A 16,236-nucleotide genomic window follows, 5' to 3' on the forward strand; every position below is an offset into this window, starting at 1 on the left:
GGGCATGAGTAACATCCCACCAAAAGTCAATAATGAGTTCCTTGGTTTTGCCAGCATTGAGAACTAGGTGAGACTAGTTTAGTTTGGGAACGTGGTCAGTGTGGATTGGTTGATGCTGTATGACTCTATGACTTTCTGACATGTGATCTAAGAACTGTAGAAACATAAATGATGTTTCCATATATTAAATTCTGTGGTAAATTTGCTTATTTTTAAACTAAATTTATCTTTTTGTCTGCCTTGCCGCATTGCCTACTCTATAATTACTGCCAATGTCTTTTTAGCCTGCAGAACAAGGAGTTTTGTTTTTTTTGCTTTGTGCTTCTACATTCATTGTTGCTCAGATTGGAGTCTAAGAGTGAGACCTGGGTAGGGGTTCATCACTGGTGTAAGCCACTTGTATGTTCATCTGACACAGTCTGCAGCATCTGGTGTTAGAAATATTTGCTAGCCTTATTTTAAACATAAATGTTGTTGTGTAAAGTACACACAATCAAACAATGAATTTTTAAAAATTGTAAACTATATTTATACTAAAAGTTTGAGTGAATAAATCTTATTTTAGTTTGTTGATGGTGATATTTGCAAAACTAAAATATTTTGGCCAGAATCTTATTGGAGTCTGAGTGACGTGGGGTATGGCAAAATGAGTGGTGGAATTGGGCAAGGTGTTTGTCAAGGTGTTTATCTTGGACACTTTTCCCAAGCAGCATGTTGAGATTCTTGCTAAGAAGCAGCAAGTTTCCATGTGATATAAATATTGCATGTTAAACAACTTGCTAACAGCCTCACCAGAAGTGGGAAAGATGTTTCAGTCAATAGTTAGAGTGGTAGAGCACGAAACTTGGTGGGAGGTAGATCCAGTCACAGAAAGAGAGAGTGAGGGTGAGGTATCACAGAGAAGCTGTTGGCATTCATCCTGGCAGGGTGGAGAAGGACATTAACATTCTTTGTTCAGTGTTATACATTTCTCCAAACTACTGAATCTACTTTAACTGGATAGCAACATCAGAGCAGGTTGATGTAGTTTGCTGCGTTGGCCTACACTGCTGGTTCTGGAGAAAAGGAAATCTTGTTTGTATACCAACCCATCCATCAAGATCTCCAGGACCATGACTGCAAAGCGGAGTGAGAAATTTCCCCTATCTGCCAATTCTGGGTAAATGTCTGGAACTGTGCAGGGCTGGTCTGTCCAGGTGCAAAATGGCTTTTTAAAGATGGCACCAGTGCCAGAGACGACCGTCAATTCCAGAATCTCCAGTGAGTGTTGAGTTATTCTGGGAACGACGCATGGTAAGGTGGTCAGATTTGGACATGATACTTGCCATAAGGGTTGAAATGCAAATTACTGTAGATGCTAGAATCTGTACTGAAAACAAAAAATGCTGGAAATCACAGCAGGTCTGCCAATATCACACTCCAATCACTTAATCTGCATGGTAGGAACCCTTTCACCCCTAGCACTCCCCCCAGCCACCATTGCATAAATTCTGCCCCCTCCAAATTCATATCAGCTCTGATGGAGAGTCATCTAGGCTCGAAACGTTAGCGTGCTCTCTCTCCATGGATGCTGCCTGACTCGCCGTGATTTCCAGCATTTTTTGTTTTCAACATTATAAGTAGATCTGACACCCAATGTTTCTAGCCCTCACTGTAATTCTCTTTTCCATTTTATAGGAGAATGGAGTGGAAGTTGAGGCATGCCTTGTGGCACAGTGTGATGCACTTGTTGATGCATTAAATCGCCAGAAAGCCAAGTTACTTACTAGAGTTACCAAGGAGCGGGAATTTAAACTAAAGGTGAATCCATGACAAAATAGTGATTATGACATTGATCACACTTGTAATGCAATAATATTTAATAATATTTATGAAATGATAAATTCATGCAGAACAGAAAGAAGCCATTGAGCCTGTTTGCTCTTTGAAAAACTAATTCTGCTCCTTTTCCCCACAGTGCTGGAAATGTTTCCTTGAAGTGAATATTTAACTTACTTTTGAAAGCTTCACCATCATTCCAGATCCTAATGATTCTCTGTATTTAAAAAACAAACTCATTTCTCCTCTGGTACTTCAGCCGATTATTCTAAATCTTTGTCCTCTGGTTACTGACTGCCCTATAAGTTTCTCTCTTTTTCCTCCTTTGAAATCCTTCATTGAATAGAAATCCTAAAAACTATTTCTATTTAACGCTCTCTGCTTCCTGAAGGAAATAATCTCATCTTCTCCTGCCTCCACATAAATGAAGTCCCTCATCCACGACATCAATTTTTTAGATCTCTTCAAGTCTTTTCAATTTTAAGCGTTAACTTTGTAAAATTTTGTTTATAGTCATTATAAAATGAAGAACTGGGTTTTACTTGAAAATATTCAAAGTTTACATAATATTGTGTTTTACAAGTTAAATGTTTAAATGTTAAATATTAATTTGGATGACATAGCCAAATTCATTTTGAAACTGTGGAAAAGACCAACCATTAAGTTAAATTAATTGTTACATAAACCAAATAAAGAAAAAATAGTTACCAAAAAATCCAACTAAAAATTCAGAAGAAATGACTTTACACAGAGAAAAGTTAGAATGTGGAACCCGCTGCAGCAAAGCACAGTTGAGGTGAATAGCATAAATATATTTATCTACATGCCTCTCAAATTCATGATGGAGAAAGGAATTCAGGGTGTGTTAATAGGTTTAGATGAAGAAGGGTGGGAGATGCTCATATGAAGGATGAATACAAGCATGGAGTGGTGGGCTGAATAAAAAAACATGGAAACATAGAAAGTAGGAGTAGGCCATTCGGCCATCAGCCTACTCCATCATTCAATATGATCATAGCTGATCATCCAACTCAGTATCCTATTTCTGCCTCTTCCTGTACCTTTCGATCTATTTAGCCTAAGAAATCTATTGAACAAGCACAATCTACAAATCTACAATCTACAAATAGATTAAGTTAAAAGTCACACAATGCCAGGTTATAGCCCAACAGGCTATAACAAGCTTTTGGAGCACTGCTCCTTTGTCAGATAGCTAGTGGGATGGTTAAAGAACACAGAATTTATAACAAAAGATCAAAATGTCATACAACTGATGCAACATATTAAACAAACCTAGATTGCTGTTAAGTCTTTAATCGCTTAGACTGGGTTGCAGATTTCGATTCATTAATATGTCCATCCCAGAACTTCTTTCAAGTCACATTCCCAAGATAAGGTTTAAAAAAAATTGACATCTCAGCTTAGACAATGCAATAAAGGTGAGAGATTAGAGTCTGTCTGTATTCGAACATTGAGTCAGATCGGTTCTATTTCCAAAGTAAGAATTTATAAAATGTCATATGGACTGACTGCCTACAGATTGTGTGCTTTTTGAACAAAATATAAAATAAAATATCTGCAAATACAAATTCACCCATAGACTTGTGTGTGTGTGTGTGTGTGTGATCCTGTGTAAGAGTGCATGTATAGTGTAGTGGGGTCACCTGTAGTGTGACATGAACTGAAGACCCCGGTTGAGGCCATCCTCATGGATACCAAACTTGGCTATCAGTTTCTGCTCGGTGACTCTGCGTTGTTGCGTATTCCAAAGTCCGCCTTGGAGGACGGTCACTCAAAGATCCAAGGCCGAATGTCCTTGACTGCTGAAGTGTTCCCTGACTGGGAGGGAACGCTGGCACCTCCACATCATGGTTACCGTTGACGTCACCAACTGCCGACTCAAAGTCGAGAAGCTCTCCAAGAAGATCATGCATATCAACGCAATCATCAAGTTTCTGCAGAAATGCAAGAAAGCAGGAAAGATCCCAAAAGGACGATGGATCATGAGCAGACTCAAGTCAACCTACAACACAGCCTACACTTAGAGACTTTGCCGTCACACCTCTCATGAACTCATCAGTCATGTAGTATACCAACTCTACAGCAGGCGCCATAACTTTGAAATCAAGATAGAGTCCTATTCTCAGTTTTCACTCAAGATATAGCAGTACAGTTATGAGACACTGCCAAGCAGACAAGGCGATGGAACTACACCACCTACATTCAAACCAAGGACAAGAAACTGGAGAAACTTGACATCACCAGCTGTAGCCAAGCCTCCCCTACACCACAGTTGAAAACAGTACCACCATGGGGAAATTGATTGTCAACTTATTGGACCACACCCTTGAACTGGAAGAGATTGAAGTTCTCAGTTGAGGGCTCAACTTCGGTCCCATCACCAAAATGGACCCCAGTGGTCTTGTGACAGACAGGAAGGAATTCATCAGACAAATGAGACTCTGAGAATCCTTCCAAGGTGTTAGCAGTGGTCCCAATGAGACAACCAACGAATCGGAACAATCAGATTTCTTACAAAAACTCAGCACCCACATTCCAATCGAACCAGGAACATTCTTCATCACAATGGACATTTCAGGACTCTACACCAGCATCCCCCACAATGATGGCATCGCTACAACATACCACAACTGCCAATCTCCAGGCACCATCCTACAACTCATCCACTTCATCCTCAACCACATTGTCTTCACCTTTGACAACCAGTTCTTTATTGAGATACATGGAACAGCCATGGGGATCAACTTTGCAACCCAATATGCCAACATTTTCATGCACAAGTTTGAATAAAAATTCTTTGCTGCACAGGACCTTCAACCAACACTATACACCAGATATATTAATGACATTTTCTTCCTCTAGACCCATGGCCAGGAGTCACTGCAACAACTACGCAGTGATATAAACAAGTTTCATCCCACCATCAGGCTTACCATGGACTGCGCTTTAGAATCTCATTCTTGGACACATGCATCTCCATCAAGGACAGGCACCTCAATCTACCACAAGCCAACAGATAACTTCATGATGCTGCACTTCTCAAACTTCCACCCTAAACATATTAAGACAGTCATACCCTATAGACAAGCCCTATGCATGCACAGATTCTGTTCGGTTGAAGAGGAATGCGACAGACACCAGAAAGTGCTGAAGGACACTCTCATAAGAAAAGGAAATGATGTCCAACTCATCAGTAGCCAGTTCTGATATGCCATAATGAGAAACTGTACTGACCCCCTCAGGAGACAGGCACAGGATACACCGACAGGGTGCTCTTTGTTGTCCAGTACTTCCCAGGAGTGGAGAAATTATGGCATCGTCTTTGCAGTCTGCAACACATTATCGACGAGGATGAGCACCTTTCCAAGGTCTTCTCTACACCTCCACTCCTTGCTTTTGAATATCCGCCAAACGTAAAACATGTCAATGTTCGCAGCAAACTGCCCAGCCTTGAGGACAACATCAAGTGTAACAGCATACAACCCTATCATGGCAACCGCTGCAAGACATGGAATTTATCATTACATGTGGCGACACCACCCACCACATGCACAGCAGATACTCATATGACTCGGCAAACGTTGTTTTTCTCATATTCTGCAGGCAAGGATGCCTCAAGGAATGGTATATTGGCAAAACCAAGCAAACGCTACAACAACGAATGAATGGATACCGCGCAACAACAGCCAGACAGGGATGATCCCTCCCAGTTGGGGAACACTTCAGTGGTCAGGGACATTTGACCTCGGATCTTCGGGTGACTGTCCTCCGTGGCAGACTTTGGGATACTCTGCAACAATGCAGACTTGCCAAGCAGAGGCTGAGAGCCAAGTTCGGTATTCATAAGGTTAGCCTCAACCAGGATCTTGGGTTCGTGTCACACTACAGGTGACCCCACTAGACTATACATGCACACATATACACCCTCTTAGATACGATCACACTCACACACTCACGCAGACCCTTTCTCATAAGCACGCTCTATCTCAGACACACACCCCTACACACTCACACATACGCACACCCTCTCACAGGCTTTTATTCCAACACACTTACTCTCATTCATTCTCTCACAAGCATGCACACACACACACACACACACACACACATATATAAGTCTATGGGGTGAATTTGCATTTGCAGATGCAACATATTTTGTTCAAAAAGCACACAATCTGTCGGCAGTCAGTCTATGTGACATTTTATAAATTCTTAATTTGGAAGTAGAACCAGTCTGACTCAATGTTGGAATACAGATAGACTCTAACCTCACACCTTTAATGCATTTTCTGAGCTGAGGTGTCCCTTTTTTTTAAACCTTAAGTTATAGAACATAGAACATAGAAGAATACAGCGCAGTACAGGCCCTTGGGCCCTCGATGTTGCGCCGATCCAAGCCCACCTAAACTACACTAACCCACTATCCTCCATATACCTATCCAATGCCCTCTTAAATGCCCATAAAGAGGGAGAGTCCACCACTGTTACTGGCAGGGCATTCCATGAACTAACGACTCGCTGAGTGAAGAACCTACCCCTAACATCAGTCCTATATCTACCCCCCCTTAATTTAAAGCTATGCCCCCTTGTAATACCCGACTCCATACGCGGGAAAAGGTTCATACTGTCTACCCTATCTAACCCCCTAATCATCTTGTACACCTCAATCAAGTCACCCCTAAACCTTCTTTTCTCTAGTGAAAACAGCTCCAAGTGCCTCAGTCTTTCCTCATACGATTTTCCTTCCATACCAGGCAACATCCTGGTAAACCTCCTCTGCACCCGTTCCAATGCCTCCACATCCTTCCTATAGTATGGCGACCAAAACTGCACACAGTATTCCAGATGCGGCCGTACAAGAGTCTTATACAACTGCATCATGACCTCAGGACTCCGGAACTCAATTCCTCTACCAATAAAAGCCAGTACGCCATATGCCTTCCTCACCGCACTACTTACCTGGGTGGCAACTTTCAGAGATCTGTGTACATGGACACCAAGATCCCTCTGTTCATCCACACTACCAAGTATCCGACCATTAGCCCAGTACCCCATCTTTTTGTTATTCTTCCCAAAGTGAATCACCTCGCACTTAGCTACATTGAATTCCATCTGCCACCTTTCTGCCCAGCTCTGCAGCTTCTCTATATCCTGCTGTAACCTGCCACATGCTTCCTCACTGTCAACAACTCCTCCGACTTTCGTATCATCCGCAAACTTGCTCACCCAACCTTCTAACCCCTCTTCCAGGTCATTTATAAAAATGACAAACAGCAATGGTCCCAAAACAGATCCTTGCGGAACACCGCTAGTGACGGCACTCCATGAAGAAACTTTGCCATCAACTACTACCCTCTGTCTTCTTCCATCCAGCCAATTCCTAATCCAAACCTCCAATTCACCCTCAATGCCATATCTCCGTATTTTCTGCAGTAGCCTACCATGGGGAACCTTATCAAACGCCTTACTAAAATCCATATATACCACATCTACCGCTTTCCCCTCATCAACCTCCTTCGTCACCTTTTCAAAGAATTCAATAAGGTTTGTGAGGCACGACTTGCCCTTCACAAAACCATGCTGACTATCCTTGATCACATTATTCCTATCCAGATGTGCATAAATCCTATCCCTTACAATTCTCTCTAAGACTTTGCCCACAACAGAAGTGAGACTCACCGGCCTATAGTTACTAGGGCTATCCCTACTCCCCTTTTTGAACAAGGGAACCACATTTGCTATCCTCCAGTCTTCTGGGACTACTCCTGTAGACAAAGAGGACATAAAAATCAAGGCCAATGGCTCTGCAATCTCCTCCCTTGCTTCCCAGAGAATCCTAGGATAAATGCCATCAGGCCCAGGGGACTTATCAATTTTCACCTTTTCCAGGATTTCCAACACCTCTTCTCTACATACCTCAAAGCCATCCATTCTACTTATTTGTGACTCAGTATTCTCATCCACAACAATGCCCTGTTCCTGAGTAAATACTGAAGAAAAGTATTCATTCAGTGTCTCCCCAATCTCTTCCGCCTCCACACGCAACTTCCCACTACTATCCTTGACTGGACCTATTCCTACCCTAGTCATTCTTTTATTCCTAACATACCTATAGAAAGCCTTAGGGTTTTCCCTAATCCTATCGACTAAGGACCTTTCATGTCCCCTCCTTGCTGCTTTTAGCTCTCTCTTCAGGTCCTTCCTGGCTACCCTATAACTCTCAATCGCCCCAATTGAACCTTCACGTCTCATCTTGAGATAGGCCGCCCTCTTCCATTTAACAAGGGATTCCAATTCCTTATTAAACCACGGCTCCCTCGCACGACCCTTTCCTTCCTGCCTGACAGGTACATAATTATCAAGGACACTCAATAGTTGCCCCTTGAACAAGTTCCACATATCCTTTACACTCTTGCCTTGGAGTCTACTTTTCCAAGCCACACATCCTAAGTCATGCCTCACCGCATCATAATTTCCCTTACCCCAACTATAACTCTTGCCCTGTAGTACACACTTATCCCTCTCCATCACGAGTGTAAAAATCACCGAATTATGGTCACTATCCCCAAAGTGCTCACCTACCTTTAATTCTAACACCTGGCCTGGTTCGTTACCCAGAACCAAATCCAGTATGGCCTCACCTCTTGTTGGCCTGTCTACATATTGTGTCAGGAAACTCTCCTGCACACATTGAACAAACACTGACCCATCTAACGAACTTGAGCTATAGCTTTCCCAATCAATATCAGGAAAGTTAAAGTCCCCCATAACAACCACCCTATTACTGTCACTCATCTCCTGAATCACCTTCCCAATCCTTTCTTCAATGATTCTAGGACTATTAGGAGGCCTGTAAAAGACTCCTAACAGGGTGACCTCACCTTTCCTATTCCTAACCTCAGCCCAAACTACCTCAGATGGCAAGTCCTCATCCATCGTCCTTTCCACCGCTGTAATACTATCTTTGACAAGCAATGCCACACCTCCCCCTCTTTTACCCCCACCTCTGACCCTACTAAAACATTTAAATCCCGGAACCTGCAACAGCCAATCCTGTCCCTGTTCTAGCCATGTCTCCGTAATAGCCACAACATCGAAGTCCCAGGTACCAACCCACGCTGCAAGTTCACCTACCTTATTTCGTATACTTCTTGCATTGAAGTATACACACTTCAAGCCACTTCCCTGTTTACAGGCACCCTCCTTGGAAATTGATGCCATGTTCCTCACCTCCCTACACTCCAGGCCCTGCACCCTGAAGCTACAATCTGGGTTCCCATGCCCCTGCCGAGTTAGTTTAAACCCCCCCCAAGAGCACTAGCAAACCTCCCCCCAAGGATACTGGTTCCCCTCAGGTTCAGGTGTAGACCATCCTGTTTATAGAGGTCCCACCGTCCCCAGAAAGAACCCCAGTTATCCAAAAACTGGAACCCCTCCCTCCTGCACCATCCCTGAAGCCACGCATTTAATTGTTCTCTCTCCCTATTCCTCGAATCTCTATCACGTGGCACGGGTAACAAACCAGAGACAACAACTCTGTTTGTTCTAACTCCGAGCTTCCAACCTAGCTCCCTGAAAGCCTGTCTAACATCCTCAGCACTCCTCCTACCTATGTCGTTGGTGCCAATGTGGACCACGACTTCGGGTTGCTCCCCCTCCCCCTCCAGGACCCGGAAAACACGATCAGAGACATCACGTACCCTTGCACCTGGGAGGCAACATACCAAACGTGAGTCTCTCTCGTTCCCACAAAACCGCCTATCTGTGCCCCTAACTATCGAGTCCCCAATTACTACTGCTCTGCTCTTCTTCACCCTTCCCTTCTGAGTAACGGGGACAGGCTCCGTGCCAGAGACCTGAGCCCCGTTACTTACCCCTGGTAAGTCATCCCCCCCACAAGTATCCAAAACGGTATACTTGTTCTTGAGGGGAATGGCCGCAGGAGGTCCCTGCACTGGCTGCTTCCTCCCAGTCCCCCTCACTGTAACCCATCTATCTGCCATCTTTGGAGTTACTACTTCCCTATAACTCTGATCTATGACCCCCTCTGCCTCCCGAATGATCCGAAGTTCATCCAACTCCAGCTCCAGTTCCCTAACACGGGCTTAATTTTCCTAATGTAGAGGAGACCACATTATGAGCAGAGAATGGAGTAGAGTAGATTGTGTGAAGTGCAGGGAAAGCAGTGCTTCACCTGGAAGGTATGTTTGTGGCCTTGCATACTGAGGAGGGAGTCCACATATCTCAGGAATGTGACTTGGAAGCAGCTCTGGGATGGACATATTAATGAATCGAAAACGTCAACCCATTCTAAGTGATTAAAGACTTAATTGCAATCTAGTTTTGTTCAATACATTGCATCAGTTTGTATAATACTTTGATCTTTTATTATAAATTCTGTGTCCTATGATCCTGCCCCATTTGCTGTCTAATAAAGGAGCAGTGCTCCAAAAGCTTGTACTTCCAAATAAACCTATTGGACTATGGCCTGTTGTCGTGTGATTTTTACCTTTGTTCACCCCAGTCCAACACCATCACCTCCACATCATTACAAATAGGTTGACCAGTTCATTTGAAAAGGTGGATTTGAGATGCTTATACATCTATTTGATCGTTAGAAAGTGCATTTACTTCTGTTTTAAATTTTCTCATTATTCATTCCTTCCACTTCTATAGCCACATGTGAGAAATCTTTAGACAAGGAATAGAAGTTAGGACACTGAAGCTGCTTGAAATGGGAAATAAAAACAAAATGCTGGAAATTCTCAGCCACCCAAGCATCGTCTGTGGAGGGAAATAGAGATAATGTTTCATCAGATAAAGCATCATCATCAGCTTCAGACTTAGAACTCTGTTTCTCTGAATGGATGCTGCCTAACCTGATGAATATTTCTAGCTATAATGCAGCTTTTGAAACCTGGCTATTAGCCTTAAGATGGATGTTGTCACAAAATATATCCTCGTGTGTACAAAACAATTACTGTTTCAGTGCTGATCAGTTTTCCCATTATAGTTTCATCACAGAGGAGCTTAACTTTAAAGTAAAAGACTGATCCACGCTCAAGTACTGCTGGCAATGGGCTCTTTGGAAGCACTGGTTGTAAAATCATAGTAGGACCATGGGGACCATTTCTGTAGTATAAGTACTTTGGATAATTCAGGCACCAATTTTCATTCCCAGATCGGGTGCCAGAAGCAACAGAATTTGTGGCTCTGGAAACTTGAGCTTTAAAAATGGGCTCCCTCACTCTCCATTTTCAGTCTGTGATGTGGGCTAGACTGGAAATTGGACTGAATGACACGGAAAGAACAGAGGAGAATGTCAGTTGCCAAGTAAAAACTAAAAGAACCCTGGATGCTGGAAATTGGAAACAAAAACAGAAATTGCTGGAAAAGCTCAGCAGGTCTGGCAGCAACTATGGAGGGAAATCAGAGTTAACATTTCACATCAGGTGACTGTTCTTCAGAACTGAGTTGCCAGGGTTGGCTGAGCAGAAATCCTATCTCAGAGCTTCAATGCATGTAACAAATAAAATGAAAGAATGAAATCTGAAATGTTCCCCAGCTCTCATCTCTCATTCCTCCCCATCACTCACCCCCACACTCTCTCCATGTTCCTCCATGCCAATACCCTCTACTCATCCCTCATGGCCACTCATACCCACTGTACTATTCTGTGCCCCTCTACCCACACCACTTTATGTCCTTCAAATGACCTTATGCCCCTCTAACCTCCTCCATGGCCCCTCATATCCCCTATGCCAACTTCATGCCAACTCATTTCAATTCATAATTCTACATATTCTCCCTTCCCCCATCATGCTATCTCATTTTGTATCCACTAGTGCCTATAACACAAGAAGAAAAAAAAGTTCTAACACTTAACATTCTATACTGTAGACTATTCTCCACAAAGAAAAGCACTCTCAGTCATAAGGACACATTTTGACAGCTTTGGAGAGCTCTTAACAGCTCTGAGACTTGACGGTCTTGACAGGTTTGACACTTTGACATATCTTAATTGATCTTGAATGTTTTGAAACTTCTTTCACAGCTTTACAGTTCAAAGGGCTATATGCACCTTTTAAACTAAAATAACTCCACAGAGGCTTGTGTCCCATCACCAAGTCACTCTCTATTTGCACGTGAAAGGTTTTTGACACTGACCCAGCTCCTTCAGAGTGAACAGAATGTTGCTTTTCATCTGCCCCAGTCTCATTTGCCCCCCAAAAAATGCATTCTTTCTGTCTACTGGGTCCAGTTTTCAATGGCAGGATTGAATGAGTCAAGCTACCCAAATAAAAGCATGATGCTAGAAATGCTTACCTTAAAGATGACTATTATGAATTAATTTCTTCAGAGCATGCTTTTCTCTTGTTGCCACTGAAATAACTCTACAAAGATTGGTATCCCGTCACCAAGTCACCCTTTCTTTATACATGGAGAGTTCTTGACACTGATCGAGCTTCCTCAGAGCCAGCTCTCAGAGTGAGCAGAACCTCTGACAGTCTTTTCATTTTTTTCTTTTTTTTCTTTTTTTTAAACCCCACACTACCACCTAACTGCGGTAGTGCTTATTTTTTCCCCAGCACCCATGTTGTGTGTGTTCTGACACTCTTTTTATCTGTCAGCCAGGCTCTCTGATTGGACCAGATTAACAGCGCCAATCAGGGAAATCATATTCTATGAGGTCCACCTGGCTCACCTTGTTACGATCACTACATTCTTCCGTCTCTGAGTCCAAGGATATAGGCCAGTTTATTTTGTAGTCTTGGAATTTTTTTGGAATCCTGGAATTCTCTCCCGAATGGTATTGTGGGTCAACCCACAGGAGTTGGACTACAGAGGTTCAAGAAGGCAACTCACCACCACCTTCTCAAGGGTAAATAGGAACATGACCCTATGACTAGCCAGCCAGTGATCTCACGTCCCACAAATGAGTAAAAGAAAAAGCTCTTCCTGTGGCGTTTTAGCACTGGATCTGGTTCCTTCAGCCCTGCCTCGGATATGGGCAGCGTGTAGTGTATAGTGGCTCACCTCTTGTGTCCGGAGCGTCTCGAAAGAAATTCATTCTCTTCTTCAGGTGGCAAAGACATTGAGGTGGCGACATTCGCAATGTCCATCTCAGATTTTGAGGTCTCTTCAATGCTTGACAGGAGGGGGAGCACCCATGGGCTCCAACAATCTTTCCGATTGTTCTGCGATGCCGAGCCTGTTTTGCTCCCTCCCAATTTGCGGTGCACATCCTTGTTCAGGACTGTTGCACCTGATTGAACTTTATACATCACGGACCTGATCTACATTCGACTATGTCTCTTACCCATGCACAACTGTTGCTGTGATTCGTACATCAAACTTCGTCCCCTGAAGTAAACTGCCTCTCTGGCTTAGCGGAGTCTTGTGTACAGCACTGGCGTTCCCGATGCCGTTTCAACCTCGCTCCACCACCAAGTCCGGAAAGATCAAATTTCACCTGGTGCAGAATCTTCTTCCCATTAGCAAACTCTGCTGGAGCTATCCCTGTAGTTGTATGAGGGGTGGTCCTGTAATCAAGTAGTAACTGGGACAGTTTGGTATCAAGTGAAACTATAAGCTCTTTATTTAAGCCTGCCTTCAAACTTTGGACTGCCCTTTCTGCCAGACCATTGGACAATGCAAGGTATGGAGCTGTCCTTATATGCTAAGTGTGATTCGACTTTCAGAAATACTCTAATTCCCTGCTGGTAAATGATGGCCCATTATCTGTGACCAATACTTCCAGAAATCCATGTATTGCAAAAGATGCACACAGTTTTTCTGATATCGCCCTCGTGTTTGACGAATGTACTCTATGCACATCCAGTCACTTTGAGTGGGCATCCACAATGACTAAGAATTTTGATCCTCTGAAAGGACCTGCGTAACCAAGTCCAGGGTTTCCCTGGCCATTCCCATGAATGTGAGATGCTGCTGGTAATTTTTGTCCTTGTTGGCACTCTGGGCACTGCCCTATCACATGGTTATGTCTGCATACAATCCTGGCCACCAGATGTAACTTCTTGCTGACCTTGCTGGAGTTCAGCATATTATCTGGTGGCAACCTTTCCATGGGACAATAACTCTTACTCCCTGTAAAAACATGCCATCCTCTACTGTGATCTGGTCTCTCTGGGTCCATAAAGGTTTCAGTTATGGTTGTGATGGGCCTTTGATTTCCCCTATCAACACCAGCTGTTTCAGTTTTGCCAGGACTGGATCTTTCTGCTTCTAAAGTCTGATTTTGTCAGCTGTGACTCAGTGTGTCCAGAAAATTAAAAACCATTGTGGGTTCTTCCAGTGGCCTTACCACCAGTGATAGGGCAGTGGGAAGCAGCTCAATGCATCTGTATTTGCTACTTGGCACCCTGATGATATTCCAACTTGTAATCATAGTATTTAATATTCAAGTTCATTGCTGAATTTGGCCTGAAACTATAGGCAGCACAGCCTTTTCCTCTTTAATTAGACCTGGTAAGGGTTTGTGGTCCATTATTATTATAACTTTATGTCCTGAGGTATTAATGGAACTTCTTGACCCAAATATGACTGCAAAACTTTCCTTCTTTCTCTGGCTGTTTTTGTATCCTGTATTAGCCAAAGTCCTGAATGCATTTGCTCTTGGGCATTCCTCTCCATTGCGCCATCTATGAGCTAATACTACCCCTATATCTTACAGGGAGGTATCGCCAATCAATAGCAGATCTCACTTGAGATTGTATTGGGCCAACACCTTTTGAGGCTTTCGTTTCTCTGAAAGCTACTGCTTGGCTATGCGAGGCCAAGCCTGACACTTTTTTTAAGAGATGATGCAAAGGTGCCAGGAAGGAGACCAGATTATGTATGACCTTTCCATAATAATTCACCAGCCCAATGAAAAATCTAAGGTCTGTAATAGACGTGGGGGCACTTTTTATCATCCTCACTTTATCTTCCAACGGGTGTAATTTGGCCTTGTCGACTCTGTAGCTCAAGTAGGACACTTGGGATGCCTGGAGCACACATTTTTCCCTTTTAAAGCATGAGGCCGCCTGGGAGAAGCATCTACAAATAAATAGCAACCTAGGTTACAACATATAAAATGTTCTCCATCGTCTGCTGAAAATTTGCACAGGCAGATGAGATCCCAAATGGTAGTCTGATATATTGGTACAAATCCTTATGGGTATTAATTGTAGCATATGTTTGGGAATCTTCATCTAACTGCAATTGCAAGTATGGATGGCTCATGTCCAGCTTCATGAGGGGCAGCCCTCCTGCCAGATTTGCATATAAACTTTTTTAGCCAAGGGATTGGATATTTATCCAGCTGAAAAAAGCAATTTACCATTTGTTTAATGTCCCCACAAAGGTGAACTGAACATGTCAGACTTCACAATCGATATGACTTGTGCTGCCCATTTTGCAAACTGGATTGGTTTGATGATTTCTTCGCTTTCCAGGCACTACTTTTGTCCATAAGGCAAATTGCACTGGGCATGCCTTGCAGAATTGTGGAATTACTTTCTGGTCAATATGCAAGATGGCCTTGACTCCCTTGATAATCCCTCGACCTTCCTGAAAAATCTCTGGGTATTCATTTAGAACTTCATCCAAGCAGCCATTTTCTAATTGAAAAATGTTGAGCCAATCTGGTGAAACTTTCTCAATCAATTTTGCCCCATCAGGCTAGAGCCTGAGCCTTTCATTACAATTGATGGTAAATGAACCAGCTGCTTTTCATAAGAGACACAAACCAAACTTTTACCCTTAATCTGTAAAGGTTCCCAGTATCAGTTCTTAGTCTAGCCAAGGTCTTGTGCAAACGTAAGGGTTAGAGTTCATAGTGAAATTTGTTAAAGACTGGTTCTGCAAACACTCTAATGGCTATGTCTATATTGACCTCCGGGAGAACCAAGATGGCGGCAATTTGAGAAGATCACACTGCAGAGCTTCGCATCGCAGCAGGAGCCGGACGGTCCTTTAACCTGCCCAACCCAGGTCATCAGGATTTCTTGGGACGTTGGAAAGATTGTGGAGCCCCAAGAAACATTTAAAAATTGACTTACCTGTATTTTCAGGTGTCCAGAAATGCCTAAAAAGGGAGGAGGAGCATCTGAGGCTGGGCATGCAGCTCACCCTGCAGCAGCCTCGGAGCCGATTACTCTCCAGAACCTGGTGAACCAGCTCTCGAAATCTCGCGAGATGTTGGAGAAACAGATTGAAGAGAAGCTGGCTTCAGTCTTTCTCATGATGCAGAAGCAGGAGCAGCAGCTGGGAGACCTGGAGAAGAGGACGGATGAGGTGGAGCACAGGGTAACAGTGGTGGAAGCTGATGCCAGTTCATTCAAGGAAAAGATCCAAGCCCTGAAGATGCAGGTTCGTAATTTGCGTGACCAAGTG

At 43.4% G+C, this 16,236-nt stretch overlaps 1 protein-coding gene across 2 annotated transcripts in view; it reads left to right on the forward strand.

The window, feature by feature from the left end:
• The window catches only part of trim67 (tripartite motif containing 67), a 63,849-nt gene that overhangs the window by 13,753 nt on the left and 33,860 nt on the right, over positions 1–16,236 (forward strand). For both annotated transcript variants that reach the window (XM_043680780.2, XM_043680790.2), the window contains exon 3: positions 1,678–1,800. In XM_043680780.2, coding sequence (XP_043536715.2) covers positions 1,678–1,800 — 123 coding nt within the window. The remainder of the gene's footprint in view (positions 1–1,677; positions 1,801–16,236) is intronic.

Source organism: Chiloscyllium plagiosum, unplaced genomic scaffold, assembly GCF_037043375.1.
Source record: "Chiloscyllium plagiosum isolate Xiang-an unplaced genomic scaffold, Cpla_swu_hap1 HiC_scaffold_3, whole genome shotgun sequence".
Classification (NCBI taxonomy): domain Eukaryota; kingdom Metazoa; phylum Chordata; class Chondrichthyes; order Orectolobiformes; family Hemiscylliidae; genus Chiloscyllium; species Chiloscyllium plagiosum.